The sequence below is a fragment of the Balearica regulorum genome, chromosome 4 (genome assembly GCF_011004875.1).
Source record: "Balearica regulorum gibbericeps isolate bBalReg1 chromosome 4, bBalReg1.pri, whole genome shotgun sequence".
NCBI classification, from domain to species: domain Eukaryota; kingdom Metazoa; phylum Chordata; class Aves; order Gruiformes; family Gruidae; genus Balearica; species Balearica regulorum.
This window is the reverse complement of record NC_046187.1, coordinates 67,818,753-67,837,192: the sequence shown is the minus strand read 5'-3', so window position 1 is coordinate 67,837,192 and position 18,440 is coordinate 67,818,753. Positions and strand designations below refer to the sequence as shown.

Genomic DNA, 18,440 nt, shown 5'->3' with positions numbered 1-18,440 from the left:
TGGCATTCAAGCTAATTTTTTTTACACAGCCGTTCACTTAGCAAGCCTCATGTAACACATGGAATAGGCAACTAAAGCCACTGAAAGATGACACGTTCATTTGCTATATATATCATTTTGCAAGTGGTTATTAGAAGACATCTTTCTTCAGTTTTCTCTATAGTATTTGATTAGCTTCTGTGTATGGTTATCAGTTGGTACAATCCTGATTCACTCTGTTTCTTAACAGTAGCACCAATATCATAAATCTGATTTTTCATTCTTCATTCTCTTATATATATTTTCCATTTTCTTACTTGTTGTTGTACCTCTGTCCCAGTAAAATAGCATAAATCCTGGCATAAAGGCTCAGATCAATTTTTCTTCCATTGCCCAGTAGTGAAATTGCCCTATTAGTTCAGCTTACAATGTGTGCAGTAAATATGCCACACATAAATAAATCACAGTATAAAACCATATACATAATTTAGTAGTAATAGCTGAACATTAGGATCTCTGACTTTGATTTACAGTATAATTAACAGTGTAAAACAAAACAATAAACAGCTTATCACTTGGGGAAATTTGAAAAAAAAAAAGGTATTGGAAAGCAATTCTCCATTCTGTGTACATATATAAGAATATATATATTCATATATTTCTATATTTGGAATATATTCATATCTATATACATGATTTTTTTTTCAAAATACCTCCAAATTTATGAACTTCTGGATTAATAAATACAACTTGTGGAAGCAGCTGGCTCTACCTAAATGCTTCACTTGCTTCTTGTGCTTTACTCCTGAGAGCAGCTCTAAGACTTACTGACTTTTCATATAAACCACTTATTTAATTTAAAAGTGCTTATTACCCCCTCAGCATCCAGGTACCTAGAAGGATCAAGAAAAACTATTATTAAAATTACAGACTGGAAAGATGATGTTTATAAAAAAAAATCCCATGTGGAAGGGAGTGGACCACCTAACCCCCAACAGCCTGCTGAGTCTATTACAAAATTAAGCAGACTCTGAGGACAGTCCTATGAAGCATTAAATAGCTTAGAAACTTATTAATGTGAACTAGGTCTGGAGCTTCAGAACCTAATGCCCAAATGCAACTTAGTGTTTAAATAAGAAATAGGGACCCAAATTCCTTTGGAGATTTGAGTGTTAAGAAATGACATTTATTGGGTCTCAGAGAAATTTTGGCTCCTAAGACTTTAAACGGAACTTGAAAGAAAAGCAAAGCAAACAACCAAAAAACCCAACCCTTGGAAAACTTGATGTTCGATTTTTTTAAAATGCTACACCCTACAAGTACCATCAGAGTTCTCACTTCACCATGAGGTTTAGTTTTCATATTAAAGCTTGGATAGCTATTCTTAAAAAATAAATTTAAATATACATATATCTCCACAGAAATGCAGTGCCAGCAAACCCAAAAACTACAGGCAACTCTGGTACTAGTCGATCAGGATTTGCAAGAGAGACAAGGAAACTCATCAGGACCTGGAGCTCCGCATTTTATGAGAAGCTGGGAGATGTTGAGACGAAGCAACTGAAAGCCAAATAGCTGGAAAAGGAATGGGAGATCGGGGGAGTGTCACGAGTCTTCTTTCAAGTCTTCAATTCTCACCTGCAACTTTAATGACGTATTGGGAAACATGGAGAAATGCAAGCCGGTACCTTCTCAGGGTCGCTTGCATCGATTCTTAGCAGATCCCTGCTGAGATCTCTTCCCTTGTCCCTGCCTCCTCCTCCCCGGCGACTGCACGCACCCCTCCCCGTGAGCACGTGGGGGTGCTCAGCCAGCCGCTGCTCACAAGCCCCGCTCCCCACCACCACTTTGCTTCTCCCAGTCTACATTCCGCACCTCACCCCAGCACCTATTTCATAGGTGCCTGAGAAAACTCCGGCTCTTATTTATTTAATCAGCTGCCGCTACTCCCGCCTCTCATTTCCTCAGCCATCTCCCTGGCTGCTAACGAATTCACCCGTACTCACTTAAAACATATTCAAGGGGGAAGCAGTTCATGCTGTCACATAAAAACAAAATACAAGTTGTGCATTGCTATAAACATACTGAATGAAAAGAGCATGTTTTTCCCCGTCCCACGAAAGAGCGGTCTGGGTTTACACAATCCCTTTTTTGGTTTCGCCGTTGTCCACCGCTGACGTGAAGTTTGATTCTTGTTCTGCACTCGATTTCCTCTCCCCCGGGTAGTGGTTCATGTCTTGCATTTCTAAAGATACTTTATTCCTTTTGGCAAATGCCTCGCTGATCTCTTTCAATGTCTTATTTTTTGTTTCAGGCAGGACAAAAAACAGGTAGGTAGCTCCCGCAAAGCAGATGGCAGCGAACACTAGGAAGCAGTAGGTCTGTAAACCACCCTGCAAATAGAAAACAAAGGAGACAGGTCATTACAAAAGGGACAAAAGTCATAAGAAAAGCAACATCAGGAATGGTTTGAAAGAAAAAATAATGGGTGGTATGGAGCAATTTTTAACCAAGTTCAGTAAGTGCTGGCATTCATTGCAAGTCAGAGTGCTTACAAGTTCATAAAGATGCATGAATCGTTAGTTTTTCTAACGCTGCCTGTGGCCCTTGGATAGAAAAGCAGGTTCCTGGCAGAGGCGTGCAGATCTGCAATCTGGGCGACGCTGGGAGACACCAGAGTGAGCTCAGGCACGGCGGGTGCGAGGAGAGCAGGTGGCAGCAGGGCTCCTGCTACGAGCGCACCTCAACCGAGCCTCGCGCTGCCGCCGTATTGCTGGAAACGGGGCAGACGTTTCTCCGGCTTGTTCCGCGTACTGCCTCGCAATTGCTAGGTACAAAAAAAAAAATGAGGTATGCTTTTGCAATGCTGTGCACCTGTACACAACACGCACGCAACCTGCCATAGCCAGGGGCGTCTGCATCGCAGTAGTTACAAGCTTCGAAGTTTGCAAAATAAACAAGGAAAAAAGCCAAAATGAGAGACATTTGTATCATTTCTAAGGTTATAGGAGCTTACAGCAGGGGAAAAAAAAATCCCTAAAATATGCACTACTTTCATGCTAGAGACTAGTGTAAGAATTAACTGAAAATCAGGCCATGTTTGAATGTTTTGGATTTACTTCACTGCAAAAAAAAAAGAGTATAGACACAAAGAAGTTAATTTATAAACATTATAAAGGCTTGAACCAACTAGCAGGAGTTGCACTTGACTGAAACATAAGTATTTCTCACCTGGTGATTATTAGATCATTTAGTAGCTTTCAGTTAGATTTCAATAGTACAGTTTTGAAAAACATTTGATAATTCCAATATTGCCAGCTGGGCTTTGTGGAACTAGGAAGAGATTTGGTATCATGGATCCAGTGAAACCTTTGAGGAAACTCCCCTTCCTCCTCTATTGATTTACCACACTCTGTGTCCCTAAAACAAATGTCCAATGAACACACACTTTTGACTTTATGAAGCTAAGTTACACCAAAAGTGGTATCTCCAGTTCCAAAAATAAGGTGACCTTTCCGTGGTGCCTTGCGTGAGGTCGTGAGCAGTGAACGCGAGGAGAGCCGACCCCTCGCACATCACCCCACGTGTTGCAAGGCAGAGGTTACACCAGGGAAAATCACTCAGGAAGGAGGAAGCAGACCTGGCTTCCTATATAAACATATTTACAATTGCCATTAAATGTATTTATCTGAAACAATTAAGACAGTGCTAGACAATGATGTAACCCTGACTCCACATTTTTCTAACACACCCATCCTGCACTGCGGGCTGGTTAAGCTCCCTGCTTTGGGGTTCAAGGTCTATACAATCCCTAGGACTATTTTTATGTTTCGCTTGCTCAATATACATCATATCTGGTGTGGAAGAAGAACATGAATTTGTGTGTGGAACAAGAAAGAAAAAAAGAAAAAAAAACCCTTTTCTGCAGCTGCTTTTCAATTCTATGGCCGACTGCCAGCCTGCCTAGTCACAATGTTTTCCATGGATAATGCATTACCTAGTTCAGCCGTTCAACTCCTGTGTGTAACAGGAAAAGCTGGGAAGTGCATCCTCTGAAACACTGACTATGGACTCTTGAGATCATCAGTGCTTGTTTTTTTTTTTTAAATCCTAGAACCATGAACTCCCGAGCAACCTGACAATCACAAGCCAAAGAGCACAGGTGATGGGGGGCAGGGGGAATATTCCAGCATGGGAACACATACGACTTTCAAGCTTAAACAGAGGCAGAAGCAAATGGATTTAGTAGACAGGAAAAAATAACTTCACAGTGCCTCATAAATCATCCTGTCATGTTAAGAATTCAAATTTTGCATCTGGATCTTTTGCATTTGAAATTGTTGTTCAGCTGAATGGCAGAGCTCCAATCTGGAATCATGTTTTTCCCTTTTTTAAAATCTTCATTGAACTAAATCTTCCCTGTGATGAAAACAAACCGTTAATGCCTAGTATGAATAAGCCTGGCAATCACATGCCACAAGTTATCTGCATCTCTTGGTGGTGCAGCCACACCTTTGTCCCATCTTTCTAATTCCTGTTTATTTCTTTGCTGTCCATGATCTAAATTAGCGTTTATTATCTTCTTTGATTCATGTCTCCTTAAAGATTTTCTAATTGAACTGAACACTCTCATGAGTGCTTTTATTTGCAATTATATTACATAATGTATTTACATTTATTGGTAGTAAGCTTGGTCTCCTTAATTACTGCGGATCTCTTTAGAAGCAGCCCCCAAAGGACCTCCAACTGAAGTTTCACGGACAACACGCTAAAAATTAAATTTTGTTATAAATCCAACAAATGGGATTGTGGGAAGAGACCAAGACTTTGCACTCCTTGTGTTCAGCAGGATTAGCACAATGGAGCCCTAATGCCCGGACAGGAACACTGCAGGGTGAACACAAAATGCCCTTTTCTCACCAGCTAGTCTTCAGTCATAATATTTCCTCAGAGTTGGTTACTATTTTACACACACAGGTAAGACAAACACTCATAATCATATGCCTTTTGTAACTCATTCAGAGTTCAACTCATATCACCCAAACTTGCATTTGGCACAGAAGAACGTCACGTGGGAATTAAATTACTTGTTATAAGCATGAAACCTTCTACCTACATACCACAGTGATAAAGGATGTAGGACAGAAGTACAGGATAAAGTGGAAGGAAAATGTTAAATCCCAAATCCTAACTCAAGAGAAATCCTTAGTGGGACATGGGTGGGATGCAGCTCAGCCTAGATGTTTCATTCATTTCTATCAGTTTCTGATGTATTCTGACTCGTCTGGTATTGGAGGAAAGATCTGAGGGCTGGAACAATTAATAGACTGGCCACAGCATATCTGACGTGCCTCTCAAGGCATCCTGAAGGTAGGATAATGTGCACGGAAAAGAGTGAGTGCTGACTTACTGAATGATCGCTACTACAGAAAAGGTACTGAGAGATCTGACTGGAAAATGGATCTGTATCTTTGTTCCATGAAATGACTATACTTTCTCTTATTTATATTATATTATATTATATTATATTATATTATATTATATTATATTATATTATATTATATTATGTTATGTTATGTTATGTTATGTTATATTATATATTATTTATATTGTGCCCATGAAGCCTCTATCTCTCCTTTACTCTTTGACATCTGTAATCTCCAAATCCATAGTTTCTCTTTGTTGTTTTACTCCTTCCAGTTTGCTAGAGACAAGACATCTATAGACACTGCGCAGCTGCCGCTCTAGAACTAAAACCCCAGAGTTTTGCTTATCTTGGGCTGGGGTGGGAGTAAAAAACTGAGGAAGAACTTCAATTAGAGTCTTTGGTGGCAAAGCACAGATACTCTGCAACTCTGTATTTGGCCCAACAGACATGGTCTCAGGATCCTTTGCTGACATGTGCATTCACAGTGATATGAGAATAATGACTATGTGTATGATAAAATTTGAAAAGGGAAGTATTTTTCTACACTTCGTGATATTATTTCACTAACTACATGGGATAGAAGCCTCAGTGTTCAAAAACTGAATACTTGTATCCACCTGAAGAGTAGTTTGACTCTTAAAAAATATCAATAAAAAATATCATATCCAAACAGCTGGAAGGGAGGGTTAAAAGAGGAAAGGAAGGGCAGGGGAAGAAGTAAAAGCAAGCCAATTCTGAATGGAAATTCTAACTAAATGCAGAATAAATTCAATGAAAGTACGTGGTTTCTGTTACTTCTCAGCTTTCCCACGTAAGGACGAGGTACTTACACTCAGCTCCTAGCAGCAGCAGCTCTGGCCAGGCAGGAGGCAGGAGCCAGCCCCTGGAATCGTGCCGAGGACACGAGCCCCAGAGAGCCTGCGCAGTGGGCGACTGCACACCCTGCCTGTCCCACCCGTACCCCCCCACCACATCCACCCAGGCAGGTCTCTTCGGACCTCAGCACATACTGCTCAGGTTCAGAACAAGCTGTCGCCTTCACCAAGGTGCTCCTCCTCCTCCTCCAACCCCAGACAGGCTTGCCAGAGCTAGGAACACATTTCTTTAGCAGTACTTGAAGCTAGGCTTTTATGCACAAGGTTAGAAACCAAAAGATTAGCAGGAAGACAGAACAAAACACAACAATAGTCCACACTTCAGAGCTAACATTTCCTCAGCACACCCTCCTGCACGGACATCTAAGTTTCAGAGTTGCCCAAAATTCCAGGTGGTTTCCTGAATGACAATGGCACTCTCTCGATAGGCTCACAGATATTTGTTCAGAGTCAAGGTCAGATACACACAAGAAGGTCCTTGAAAGGCCAGGCCTTCCACGGGTTATTGAAGGTCACCTAGGCTCCCAGGTGCGGGCAAGGGAAGAGCAGACATGCTTAGTGATGCAATCTCCTGAGGAAAGCACCTTGGATACCTACAGCCTGTTCCTCGTTAGTCAGCAGGCTAATAAAGCCTCTCCAAAGCCGGATTTACACTGGATTTTTCAAGGCTGGTGAGGACTATTGCTATACAGGATATTTAAAAGTTAAGCATAAACTTTTAAACTCATCACCTTCTATTTTCATACCAGCTTTTTAAGGAGGCTATGTAAAACACAGCCAGCTGAATCTTGAACTGCTCATTTTTACGTTCTCTTCATTTTTCTGCAGCTGATCAAGACTCTGTATTTGTCAAAAAAAAAGAAAAACCAGGAAACGATTTCACCTAAGACACACATGCAATTACCACAAAAAAGAATCAAAGACGAAGGACTCGAGCAATTCCCCCAAATCACATCCCAGGCGTGGCAGGCAATCAAACCTGACTTTGATGATGAGATGTAGCTGCATAAGCAAGGTATATGAATAAGTAGGTGCAGCCCAGCCATATTTTTCTTAAGCAAAGACGTTAATGAACATATTTCCAGCTTGGGTAGGGCTGCTATACACATTAGGCAGAATGTACAGGCATTTCTTCCACCTCCCTTTAAATAAAATGGTAAAGAATACTTAATTTTTACCATTATGAACAGACTTAAAGTGCCCAGAATGAATGAGAAAAAGAGCTCATTTTTTCAGGCTGAAAAGTAAACTAAAATAAATAAAAAACCTGGCATTGAAATGATCAGATTTCTGGTTTTGATTTAAAAAAAAAATAAAATTAACACTTTGCCACTTCTAAAGTCTGCTAACTGAGAACTGTCTTCCTGCTAATAGCTTACATGCTGTGAACATCGCAGTTTGGAAAAAATAGAAAAGTATTTGAGTAGAACATCATCGTGTGCTATTTAACAATGGCTGCTTACTGACTTAACTCATTCTGTAGCAAAGGTTAAAATCTAAGCAGAACTGTGATACTGAGAACAGGAAAGCAGACATTCTAGGGCAGATACAGCAAAATAAATGAACAAATTCTGAATCAGATTTAGCAAGCTCAAGAAATTCATATTTTTTAAAAAGTACTTTCAGCTCTTCCCAGCAAATGCCAAAATGTGATTCTAAATTCTCAACTTGCAATGTCACAGCCCGTTTGGCACTGGCAATGGGTGCTTGGATTTGGAAGTTGTCATGAAGATTAGAGTCATGAGATGGGGTCAAACTGGATTTTGAAGTGATGGGGTCAAATGATAATGGTTAGATGTCTTACTAAAATGATCAGCAGCAAAACAGTTATTCATGTAGACATCTGACTTTACTTACTTTGCTTTAAATTAATATAACCTACTGAAACAAATGGATAAGAGAGTTTGCGTTCTTTATCCCTTGTCCTCCTTCCATTTCAGATATAATTTAAGGCTCTGCTGAAGGTGCAAGACAATGAAGAAGGACAGAGCACTAAAATATAATGTATGAAATATATTTCCTAAGTAAAAAATAGAGATATTTCCAGACATGAAGTGCAATTTCAACCCCAACCTCACACATTCCCTACCTCCTCATGAAAAAGTTAACAGATCCTTGTGTTTTATACTTGAAGTGGGTTGCTTCTAATTAAGAGCATTTTTTTTTTTCATATTTAACCTTCTTATAGCCTACATTTCATTTTATCATCTTTGAGGGGAACTTTAGCCATTTCCCTTGATACAGGTGCACTGTAGTTACTTTGAACATCAGATGTGCTTGCAAAAGCTTAAAATAGCTTGACTGAGGAAATCCACATATAGGCTTCTGTGCTTATCTTTGTTACTGAAATTCTTATACTGCATAACAGAAAAAGTCAGCGAGTATTAGTACACAGTAAGGAAATAATAAGGAAAACCAAAAGACAATCTTGCTGGGCAAATGAATCTCGATGCATGAGAAGGAAAACCTCAAGTGTAAAAATAAGGAAGAAACAGAGCAGAAGTGCAGGAGAGCCTCCAGCAACACGTATAATGACTGTGAAGTATTATTTCACAGGCAGAAATAAATTAGTTTCTGAAAGGGGGAAGATAAACACACATATAAGGTCTTTGCACCATACTAGTAGGCATTCTGAACTAAGGCTACGAGTCTTGTAGGACCTGTATCCCATGTTATACCGAGCTCCATCTGGATCACAGATCTAAGCAGCTTATTTTTCAAGACACTTTAAATAGCCTAAAAATAAAAGAAAATCAAAGTTTACTCATTTTCTAGCTAATGACAATTTGTACTCTACTTCTTTCAGATGCCTTCTACCCTTATATAAGTTAAAAGCTTATATGAAGACACGTGAAAATTCAAACAGTACTGTCTCCGAGTTCCTCACTTAAAAACCCAGTTAGTAAAAGTACTCATTATTTGGGGGACATGATGTTCCACCCAGCTTTTTGTTCTCCTTTCCTGTCATCTCAGCATCTGCCTCTGCCTCTCAGCATCAGCATCTGCCAAGCAAAGCACCAACCCTGACCTCCTACGCCAGGGCACAAGAATTAGACTTCCACCCAACAGCTCAGAAACTGGGCACAAGCCGACGATGACAGTCTGCCATGAGCTGCACATCTACAGCTGTGTCCTCATTTTATGGCCCTTATGCAGAAAGGGTAGGCAAACGTCAGCACTCCACGGCAAGGATTTCTTCACTTTTGAAAAGGTGTTTCCCAGCCACAACTACAGAGGATGTAGGCAGCTCTTCACAACAAATATTTAAAAGTGATTTTTGTCACACATTTTCTATTTACTATATAATCTCCTTCATATCCTTCTTTGTTCATGCTCTTACACTGTTCATTGTTTTAATTTTCTGAAAACAAAGATATTAAAAGGACTTTTTCGTTATTTTAAAGTTTTCCTAATATTTTTGCTACGGCTCAGAATACGCTATCACCTTGTTGGCTGAACCTTCCTGTGAACACACATGCCATTATGTAGGGGTGCAACAGGACAGACCCAAAACTTTCCATCAATTTCTCAGATATTATTGAAGCCTGCCCCAAATCTAGTGACTTGTTTCTCTATCATAAGCAGCACATCATTTTCCATTGCTGGTGAACCGGACAGGAATTACAGAGGTCATTTCTGTCGGTCGCTTGGTTCCCCAGCCTGAAGAGCCAGGCACCTATCTGTAACTTAAGCTTTTTACGCAAGTCTTCACCAAGGTCTGAGTATTCATCTCTGCAACCTATAGCACAATACATATCCGCTTTATCAACATGCCATGATTTCCAACTACAGAGAAACAATGCAAAAAAATAGATAATGGAGGATAGATAAAACTATTACGACTAAAAATTAAGCTTTTTTTTATAATTGGACAAAACATTCAAACTGCACAGTGACATTTATTAGTCCCTGCAAAAAGGAGATATTCTATGCTATTGCTCTGCCAGAGAGCTCCCAAACATCTTGAAGTTTATTACTATTATTGCGTCAGTCTTGCTGCAAAATGCTGCAAGAGAATGATGCCTTTGTATCCCATTTTGGGAAAACACAAGTCTCTCCCGTGGCAGAAGTAAAAGGGGAAAAATCCCTGCAGTCCTCAGGGACTGTATGTAGGCCTGGCAAGATGAAAAAGAGGTTCCTCCCCTTTCTAAATGAACATAATTTAAGTCCTTTCTTTTTCCTAGGAAACCATAGCAGCAATTCAGTTCTTTATCATTTCGATAAGGAGCTACATCATTTTCTAGTACAACCATGCCGAGAGATTTGATGACCTCCATCGATCCCTTCCCCAACATTTCTAATGATTTTGAAACTCTCTTTCTTCGCTGTAGACGTGTAATCCCACGGTACCAAAGGTAAAAGCCAAACCCCAGCTGAGAGTAAAATCAGCTTTCCGCTTAGTGGACCCGTAATCCTACCTGGGTACTCCTCTGCGATCCCTGGTTATTGGAAACATCTGTATTAGGAGGAAAGCCCAAAGATGAATTGTTCTGGACAATTACTGATGGGATAGAGAGGGAACCAGAGGAGCAGTAACGATGCAGCTGGTCTCTGCAGGGCAGAAAGGTGGAAAAGGAGGGATCTGGGCTGTCAGTTTTGGTTGCTGAGTTGCAGCAACCAGGCAGATATATTCCCCCAGCTAAAGCACGCTTAACAGGCTGAAGGCCACTCGAATGAGGATGGCACGGGGGCTAGCCAAGACGGGTACAAAATGGAGGCAAGCATAAGCTCGGCCAGCTGCTATCGCCATAACCCAGGGAGAGGGGGGATGCGTGTGGGGCAACCAGGTGAGCAGCAGGCAAAGGTAACACTAGAGAAGTTTACAGAACCAAGTACAAAATCCCAAGAATATTCACAGTGGATAAAAATCACTAATTTCCTTATTTTCTCTCTGGCTTACATCTCCTTCCAGTGTGTTCCTGGGAAAGGAAAGCATGTTATTCTACAATGTAGTTTAGTATATCCGTGCTAAGATTCCAATTTCAATAAAATACACAGCAATTTAAGTACTTCTTGGATACACACTGAATATACAGTGTGACTTCTGACACCAGAAAAAGACCCTGCACAGTCTTCTAGAAAGAGAAATTATTATGCCTGAAAACTTCTGGAGAAATCTGCTATGTTGCCCTGCAGTATAACACTAATTTACCATGTAGTCTTTGAAGTGCCTCATAACAATCTAATGGAACAAACTGAAATATGAAGTAAGAATGCACCAGCATGTAAAGAAAATAACATGTCATGAAAGTAATTGCTAATTATTAATGCTTAGTGAGTCTTTGTATTTGCATAATACATTATCAAAAAATAAACAGCATCTTGATCTATATCACATATAATTTAAGGTCCTGCTACACCATTGGATTACAGAAGTCTGTCCCTGCAAACTTACTGAAGAGTAACAGCTTAACACTTGCCTATTCTATTGCAGCAGAGGTTTTCAAGCCTTTTAGATTATGGTTTTCTGCTGTTGTAGTTTGTTGTCCCCTCTACCTGCTTCAGCTCATTGCATGTACCGCCCCACACAGATACACTCTAACGTCTGATTTACCAAGTGTCCCTGTTCTCCACACTCCAGTGCCTCCTCAGCATACCAATTTCTACCAGCTACCACTCACACTAAAATAGATTTTTGAACTGCAAGCTCCAGCAAAGTCAAGCAAGGCCTCAGATTTTCTTTCCAGCAACATAAAATAAAACATAAAATCTAGGGAGGTGATGCCAAATAATATTGACAAGTGACAATTTCAAGTCTGGCTGTATCAATAAGGGTGTGCCTGTATTCATTTGTGTATGTACACATTTACAAGACATGGGCTTTGTTCATTTGAGTGCTTTGGAACTAGTTTCTGTTTATACATGTGCCTGTAGAAAGAGAAAGCAGGAGGCTTATGGACACACAAGCATATTTGTTTTATATGTTATTTAGCCATTCATTATTCTTCTGTTTAAGAAGTTCTTCGTTAAATCAAGGACTGGAATAAATACCCTGTGGGATGATGAACTCCTTATGGTTCGCAAGTAACTTACAGAAAGTCCACTGCTTGAAATACATTCACAGGAACTCTTCAGCCATCAATTAAAAATATATCAAAACCTCCAGTCTGTTGTGTTCAACAGAAGATTAAATAAAAATTTGCAAGAAAGAAAGAAAGTAAAGTACCTGATGGCTGAATGGTGAAGTCAGTTAAATTTAAAACAGAAATAGATGTGATTTAGAATTCATCACTGAATACCCTATTGAGAAGTATGAAATCCATGGGAAACCTTCAGTGGTAACCGAGTACTGCACGTGTGAGACACACTCTAGTGCAATTAGAAAATACTAATGCAGAAGTAAGTAAGTGATATTTGACAGCTTGTACCTTAAACCAGACAAGAATATATAGGTTCCTCTGGTCATATTTGGTTGGGTTTTTCTGGTAATGAGTCACTACTGCCAAAGGGAAAATTATCTGTTTCCTCTCATTATCCATAAAAGAAGGAATATATGAAATAGTAATAAGCTTACAGAAGGATGACTAATGTAACCTTGAAGGCCTTCAGGTTAGAGATTCCTCAAATTTCTGTGGATGCTTGATTCTTGCCCAAGTTGTTCTGAAATTCACAAGGTTTTCTCTGATGTGTCAGAGAAGTTTAACACTTTCTGATCCTTTTGAACTAAAGAAAATAAGTGATCTGTCCTCCCTCCTCAGCTGTTCACAGTTAGACTTTCCTTTCTCAAATATTTTCTCCAGATGGAATATTTTTAGGTTTGCCTTTTTTTCACTCCAAGTTCATTGCAATTTTTGCCATTTCTTCCCTTAATTTTTCTGCATTTTTCAAGATTATTTAGCCCAAAGCATATTCCTACTATGCCATCACCATTTCCAAGAAGAAGAGTAATTGCAGTTGTCTCCTACTTTTTTTGGAGCTTGGATTCTCTTGCCACCACAACCTGCAGCAGTCCTTGCAGTGACATTGAGGTATCACAGTAACAACAACACAAAAAAGCTGAAGGGAGCCTTAAAGGAGCCACATGCTGTGTGTACTCTTAATGAGAGACATTTTCGGCTCTGAAGGCTTCAAAATGTCAATAAACTCATAGAAAACCCGGAGCACATAGGCCAGTCACTCCATTCCCATTACTAAGGCAGCCTCAGTTCTTTGTCGACAAACATCTGTCTGCCCGTCTTTCATAGATCTCCAGCAACAGACAAGCTACAGTTTCTCCACACATCATTGCACAGTTACACTGTTCTCACGATTAAAAGGTTTCCTAACATCCTTCTTGATGCAGTTATCTGAAAATATAACATGCATTCTCTCTGCTTCATCATCCTTCTTGCTGGTGAAATCACTGAACCAAACAGACCTGGAACCAAGATAAATAGAGAATGGGGAAGCAACTGCAAGTGGGTCTGGCATGCTTGGAAACTTTCTAAACTAACTTGGGTATGAAAGCACATCCCTGCTAGAGCTGTAGCTGAACTAACTCCTTTGCGATGCTCAGTTACTGCAGAGGACCTTGTGCTGGACCTCATTAAATGCGAACTTCACATTTACTGCAGCAATCAATAAAATAATCAATTCATTCCAACAGAATTTGATAAAAAGGTTTTATTATGCTTCATGAGGGTTGCAGAAGTCTGAACAGCGAGGCTCCACTCATATCTGACAAGCAGCAAAGGCCACGTGGGACGGGGCCACGTGCAGCTGAGGAGCTGGAACCTCTGACTGCCATCACTGTTCAGCGCTGACCAAATGGGCAGGCTGCTGGACATGGTGGAGACAGCAATAAAATAGCATCCTCTTTTTAAAAACACATGCTACGGTCTCTTAAGTGCTTTATTCTTTCTGTATAACCACAACTAAAAGGAGCATCACACCACCACTGCCATCACCTGACTTTTTGAATGTGTGGTCTCATTGAGTACTTTGTGCTCAGTCTTGCAGATTAAAGCACCGTATCAGCATCTGGCAGCTCTGCCCTTGATTACGTTAGTAAGATTCCCAAGGACATACCACTGGACCAGTAAGCACTACTACCTGTGAAGCTGGGTTCAAGTGCCCTGTTGAAAGTGAAACACACAGTTTCCAGATAAGCAGGGATGCAGATCTAAGTTTCTCACATTTCAAGACTCTTCTGAGAAGAGGTTTAGGTGCAAATGCAACCCTAGTCTGGTTTGGGGTGTGGATAAGTAGGGAGAGATAAAGTATCGTTACCGGAGAGTGAACAGTGCTAATATAAAAAGGGAACTACAGGCACTAATACTGTTCCTAATATATCCATATTTAGTAATCAAGCAGCTCTGTGCAGGAAAATAGCTTTGCATATTTTCCAGACTAACACCCTTCCCACTGACAGTGATGAGGATGCCCTTAACTGACTTTGACCTTAAAGAATACTTATTCACATATCTACCGTACATTCACACTTTTATAGTGTGGAGTCACTTTCCAGGAAAGAAAGTTAAAATTTGATATCTGACACGCTCTATATGTTGGAACAACAGTCAGCAAACTTACGCCACATAATCTACTAAGCTGGGAAAAACAAAAGCCACATAATGACTGCTGTAATTAGTCTAATTTTAAAAAGCCTACCAGTGCAAGTCTAGATTAAAAACGCACATTGCTAGGAAGAAAGCACACAGAACACAAAAAAGAGACCTTCAAAATTCTCCTTTATGCTGCCTACAAACAGGTACGCTTTTGCTCCCCATGGAAAAGGCTTGCTTCTTTTTTTAAATCTCTTTGTGAATTCTAGTCAAAGACTAATTGATGTCATGTATTAAGCTTCTTAGCAACCTGGAGGGTTTATAAAATACCTACAGCGTAATTATTGAAAAGAATGCTTCAGTATAACCACGCAGATGAACATATTACACATAATGAAATACCTGAAATTAGGAATTACTCACTAAAACTTACATATTCACCAAAACAACAACAACAAAATTAAAAATACATATGTTCTTCCTCCCTCTGGAAGTTTCATTGGCTAAAATAAATTATGGAAGGAAGCACTAATTATTCTGCTAGTGCTATCTATTCTAGTCAGTGGATTTAACCTCAAAATCTGACATATTCACGTTTGTTATCCTGAGCTGTGATTAAGTTATTTATTGCTGTTAATAAGGTTAGAACAGAGACAAAACCAAGGTGTTTAAAGAGGAAACCCCAGTGACGAGGAAGATGTTCCTGTAAAGCACATCTCGGTGATGGTGGGATGCCTGCTCCCCTAGTTGAGGACAGTGCTAGTTTTACCCCTAGCATGAAAAGATTTTCACAATGGCTTACTCCTACAGGAAATAAGGGTAGCATCATCGATACTTGTGCTCTCATCAAAACAGCATTAGTATTTTTCTTAAGAAGAAACTAAAGAAACTGGCTACCTCACACTGATTTCTGCGGACCTTTAGTATCACTGATCCATAATGCATAAGGTGAGAAGCATCCCAGCTGCACGTGCCCATCGGTGTTTCGGGAAGAACCATTTGTCTCCTGCCTGCTTATCCTGAAACACAGGAGACCCTGAAGGCAAACTTCTCTACTTTGCTATTACAAATATTTTGCACTCTCACAAGTGCACAAAGTTCACAAAATTCACATCACACAGGAACTTAAAATGGTCCTATTTGGTTTTGCCTTTCTTCTATACATCTAACTGTACAATCCCCCTTTTCTCTCAAGATGAACAGATACCGTCAGCCCCATATGCTCTTCCTGATTTTCTAAATGTAGTTTCACAGAGGGAGAGCAGAACAGATGTACCTGTTAACATCCAGAAAGCATCCATTTATTAAGACAGGATGAAACATTTGTCATAATTTACCCTATAAAATACATTGATTAGCGGCAGGAAGTCTCAGTGTCTTTTCCAGATTTTTTAGTGAGTTTTATTTCAACTCAGGCTTGATAGTGAATAATATGCAATTTTTAAAACTGAGATTAAAACTATTCTCAGAAATCGCCAAACTCTGGTTGCATTTTACTACCATCAGTTTTGATTGCTGACTCCTCTGAATTTAAAAGCTAGTCAACATACAAGTATCAAATCTTGGTGGTTTTTAAGACACAACTGGACAAGGTCCTAAGCAGCTTGGTCTGATCTCACAGCTGACCCTCTCTGAGGAAGAGGCTGGACCAGAGATCTCTGGGGTCCCTTCCAGCTAGAACGATTCTGTAATTACATCCAGAACTGCCCAACACTTCCACTCCAAAAACTTTGTTAGTTTTTTATATCTGCTCACTTGAGACATAAAAAATTATCCCCATTCCCAAGGGATGACATGAATAAATGATGGAATGATTTGCTGTGGATGACTACAGAAGCTCATTCTCAATACACTTTCTCCACACAAAAAAAAAAAAACTAAGTACTCACAGGTTTGTGTACCGAGCATAAACTCTTTTCAGGTATGAGCAAATAGTTGGAGTCTGTTTTATGATACCCAGCTTGCTCCAGATGTTACGGCTAGCTAAGCATTTACTCAGAAGGAAACCACAAAGAGAATCTGTGTCTTACAGTCCCAGAAGCTAAATCTTTAGGGAACAGAAGTTACACTAGGAGCACATGCAGAAGATGACCAATCCTCTGAGCTTGCCATGCCACATTCATATGTTGAGATACTCTGTCGATATCATAAAGCAATGAGAAGACATTTGCAACAATGCATATTATTTTAAAATGAGTATGTGAATTTTATCAGTAGGGACAAGACCTAGCACTTTTTCTCAAGACGACAGACAACAAACTGTCTATGAGGGAATTTCAAAACACATTCATGCTACCACTGCAAGCTCAACCGTGACATAACTTGTGTGCCACGTGAGGATTACTGGCCCGAGTGATCTGTACGCAAGATGTCCATGATGGAAATGCTTATTTTAGATCTCAAGAAACTATATTATTTGGACCTCTGGGGAGAATTGCTAGCCTTAGGAAGACTTCGTTTCGTCTCCTTTTCATTTTCGGAAATAATTTCATATATTAAAAAGAGATGTATTTTCAAAGGCTGATTTGTTATGAACACATCAAAAAGAACAGTGGTGCTTTCATAGGCCTTCTGAGCGACAAAGTGCTTAGAAACATTTTTCAGAGGATGTTAGTCACAAAAGGAATAATGGATGATGTAACACTGCGCATTAAAGCTGGAATATAGGGCTGAAGTAAGAATCAATATTATTTATCACGATTGTGAGACAAGCCTTGCTGCTTCCCTGAATTATCTATAGCAACTGATTCATCACAAAGAGCAAACAAGGGAGAAAAATTTGGTGTTTGAGGGAGTTTAGCTGAGTTGGGTCTTCACTCAGCCAGCTATTAAACGCTTTCTCTGAGATGCTGACACTGAAATTTCTGTTGAAATTTCAGCAACACAGCTGAAAATCAGGTAAATTTTGTAATTTGGATTAGGAACTTAGAGGAATATATCTTTAAAAATTTTGGCCAGTGTGGTGTCTAGTGCAGCAATTTCATTTACATGGTAGAACACACTGCACAACTGCACATCTCCTTTCCCTTTCCCTTCTCCTTTCCCTTCCTAAATTTGAGTCATTTATGTAAACTTTTTTATAAAAAAAAGATTTTATAAATCTTTTAGGAAAGTTAAAAAAATTAGACATGCATAAAGAAAAACGCTATTATTTTCACCTTTACATATTGAAACAATGAAAAATGTAACGAATGACAGACATGAATTGAACAACCAATACTGGATATTTTAGGTTCAGATCTTTCAAAGGCATATGGATGCACATCGGTAGCTTTATGAATGCAAGCCACCTTTAAATCAAATGCTGGCATTATGTGTTTGCATAAGTCTCTAAGAACAAGGACACAACGTACCTATTTAGATATGACGATATATTCAATAAGCTTTTCATCAGTTCACACAGGTTTTGAACCTTTCTAAATGGCTATTTTGGTTAGCTAACAAAAATTTGACATTCAAATCCAATTACAATGCGTTAAAAGTATAAAGTATAGTACATAATGTAAAGGCAAAATTAAGTGTTAAAGTTGTAAATATTTCAGATAAATAATTTTAATTCCTTCAGGCCTGCACAGGCATTACTATAACTTCAGGCATTCTTCCCCAAGTGGCCAAATTACTTTTTTACTATTACATGGTTGATTCAATGAACGTCGTCACATCCTGTGACTCCCT

The 18,440-nt window shown here is 39.5% G+C and overlaps 1 protein-coding gene across 5 annotated transcripts in view; it reads right to left on the bottom strand.

The window, feature by feature from the left end:
* Nucleotides 1–287: 287 nt before the first annotated feature.
* The window catches only part of SLC2A9 (solute carrier family 2 member 9), a 130,595-nt gene continuing 112,442 nt past the window's right edge, over nt 288–18,440 (bottom strand). For 4 of the 5 annotated variants that reach the window (XM_075752484.1, XM_075752483.1, XM_075752487.1 and 1 more), the window contains one exon: nt 288–2,372. In XM_075752484.1, the coding sequence (XP_075608599.1) occupies nt 2,115–2,372 (258 nt within the window). In that variant the 3' untranslated portion in view covers nt 288–2,114. The remainder of the gene's footprint in view (nt 2,373–18,440) is intronic. The other variant, XM_075752485.1, reaches the window with a different exon arrangement.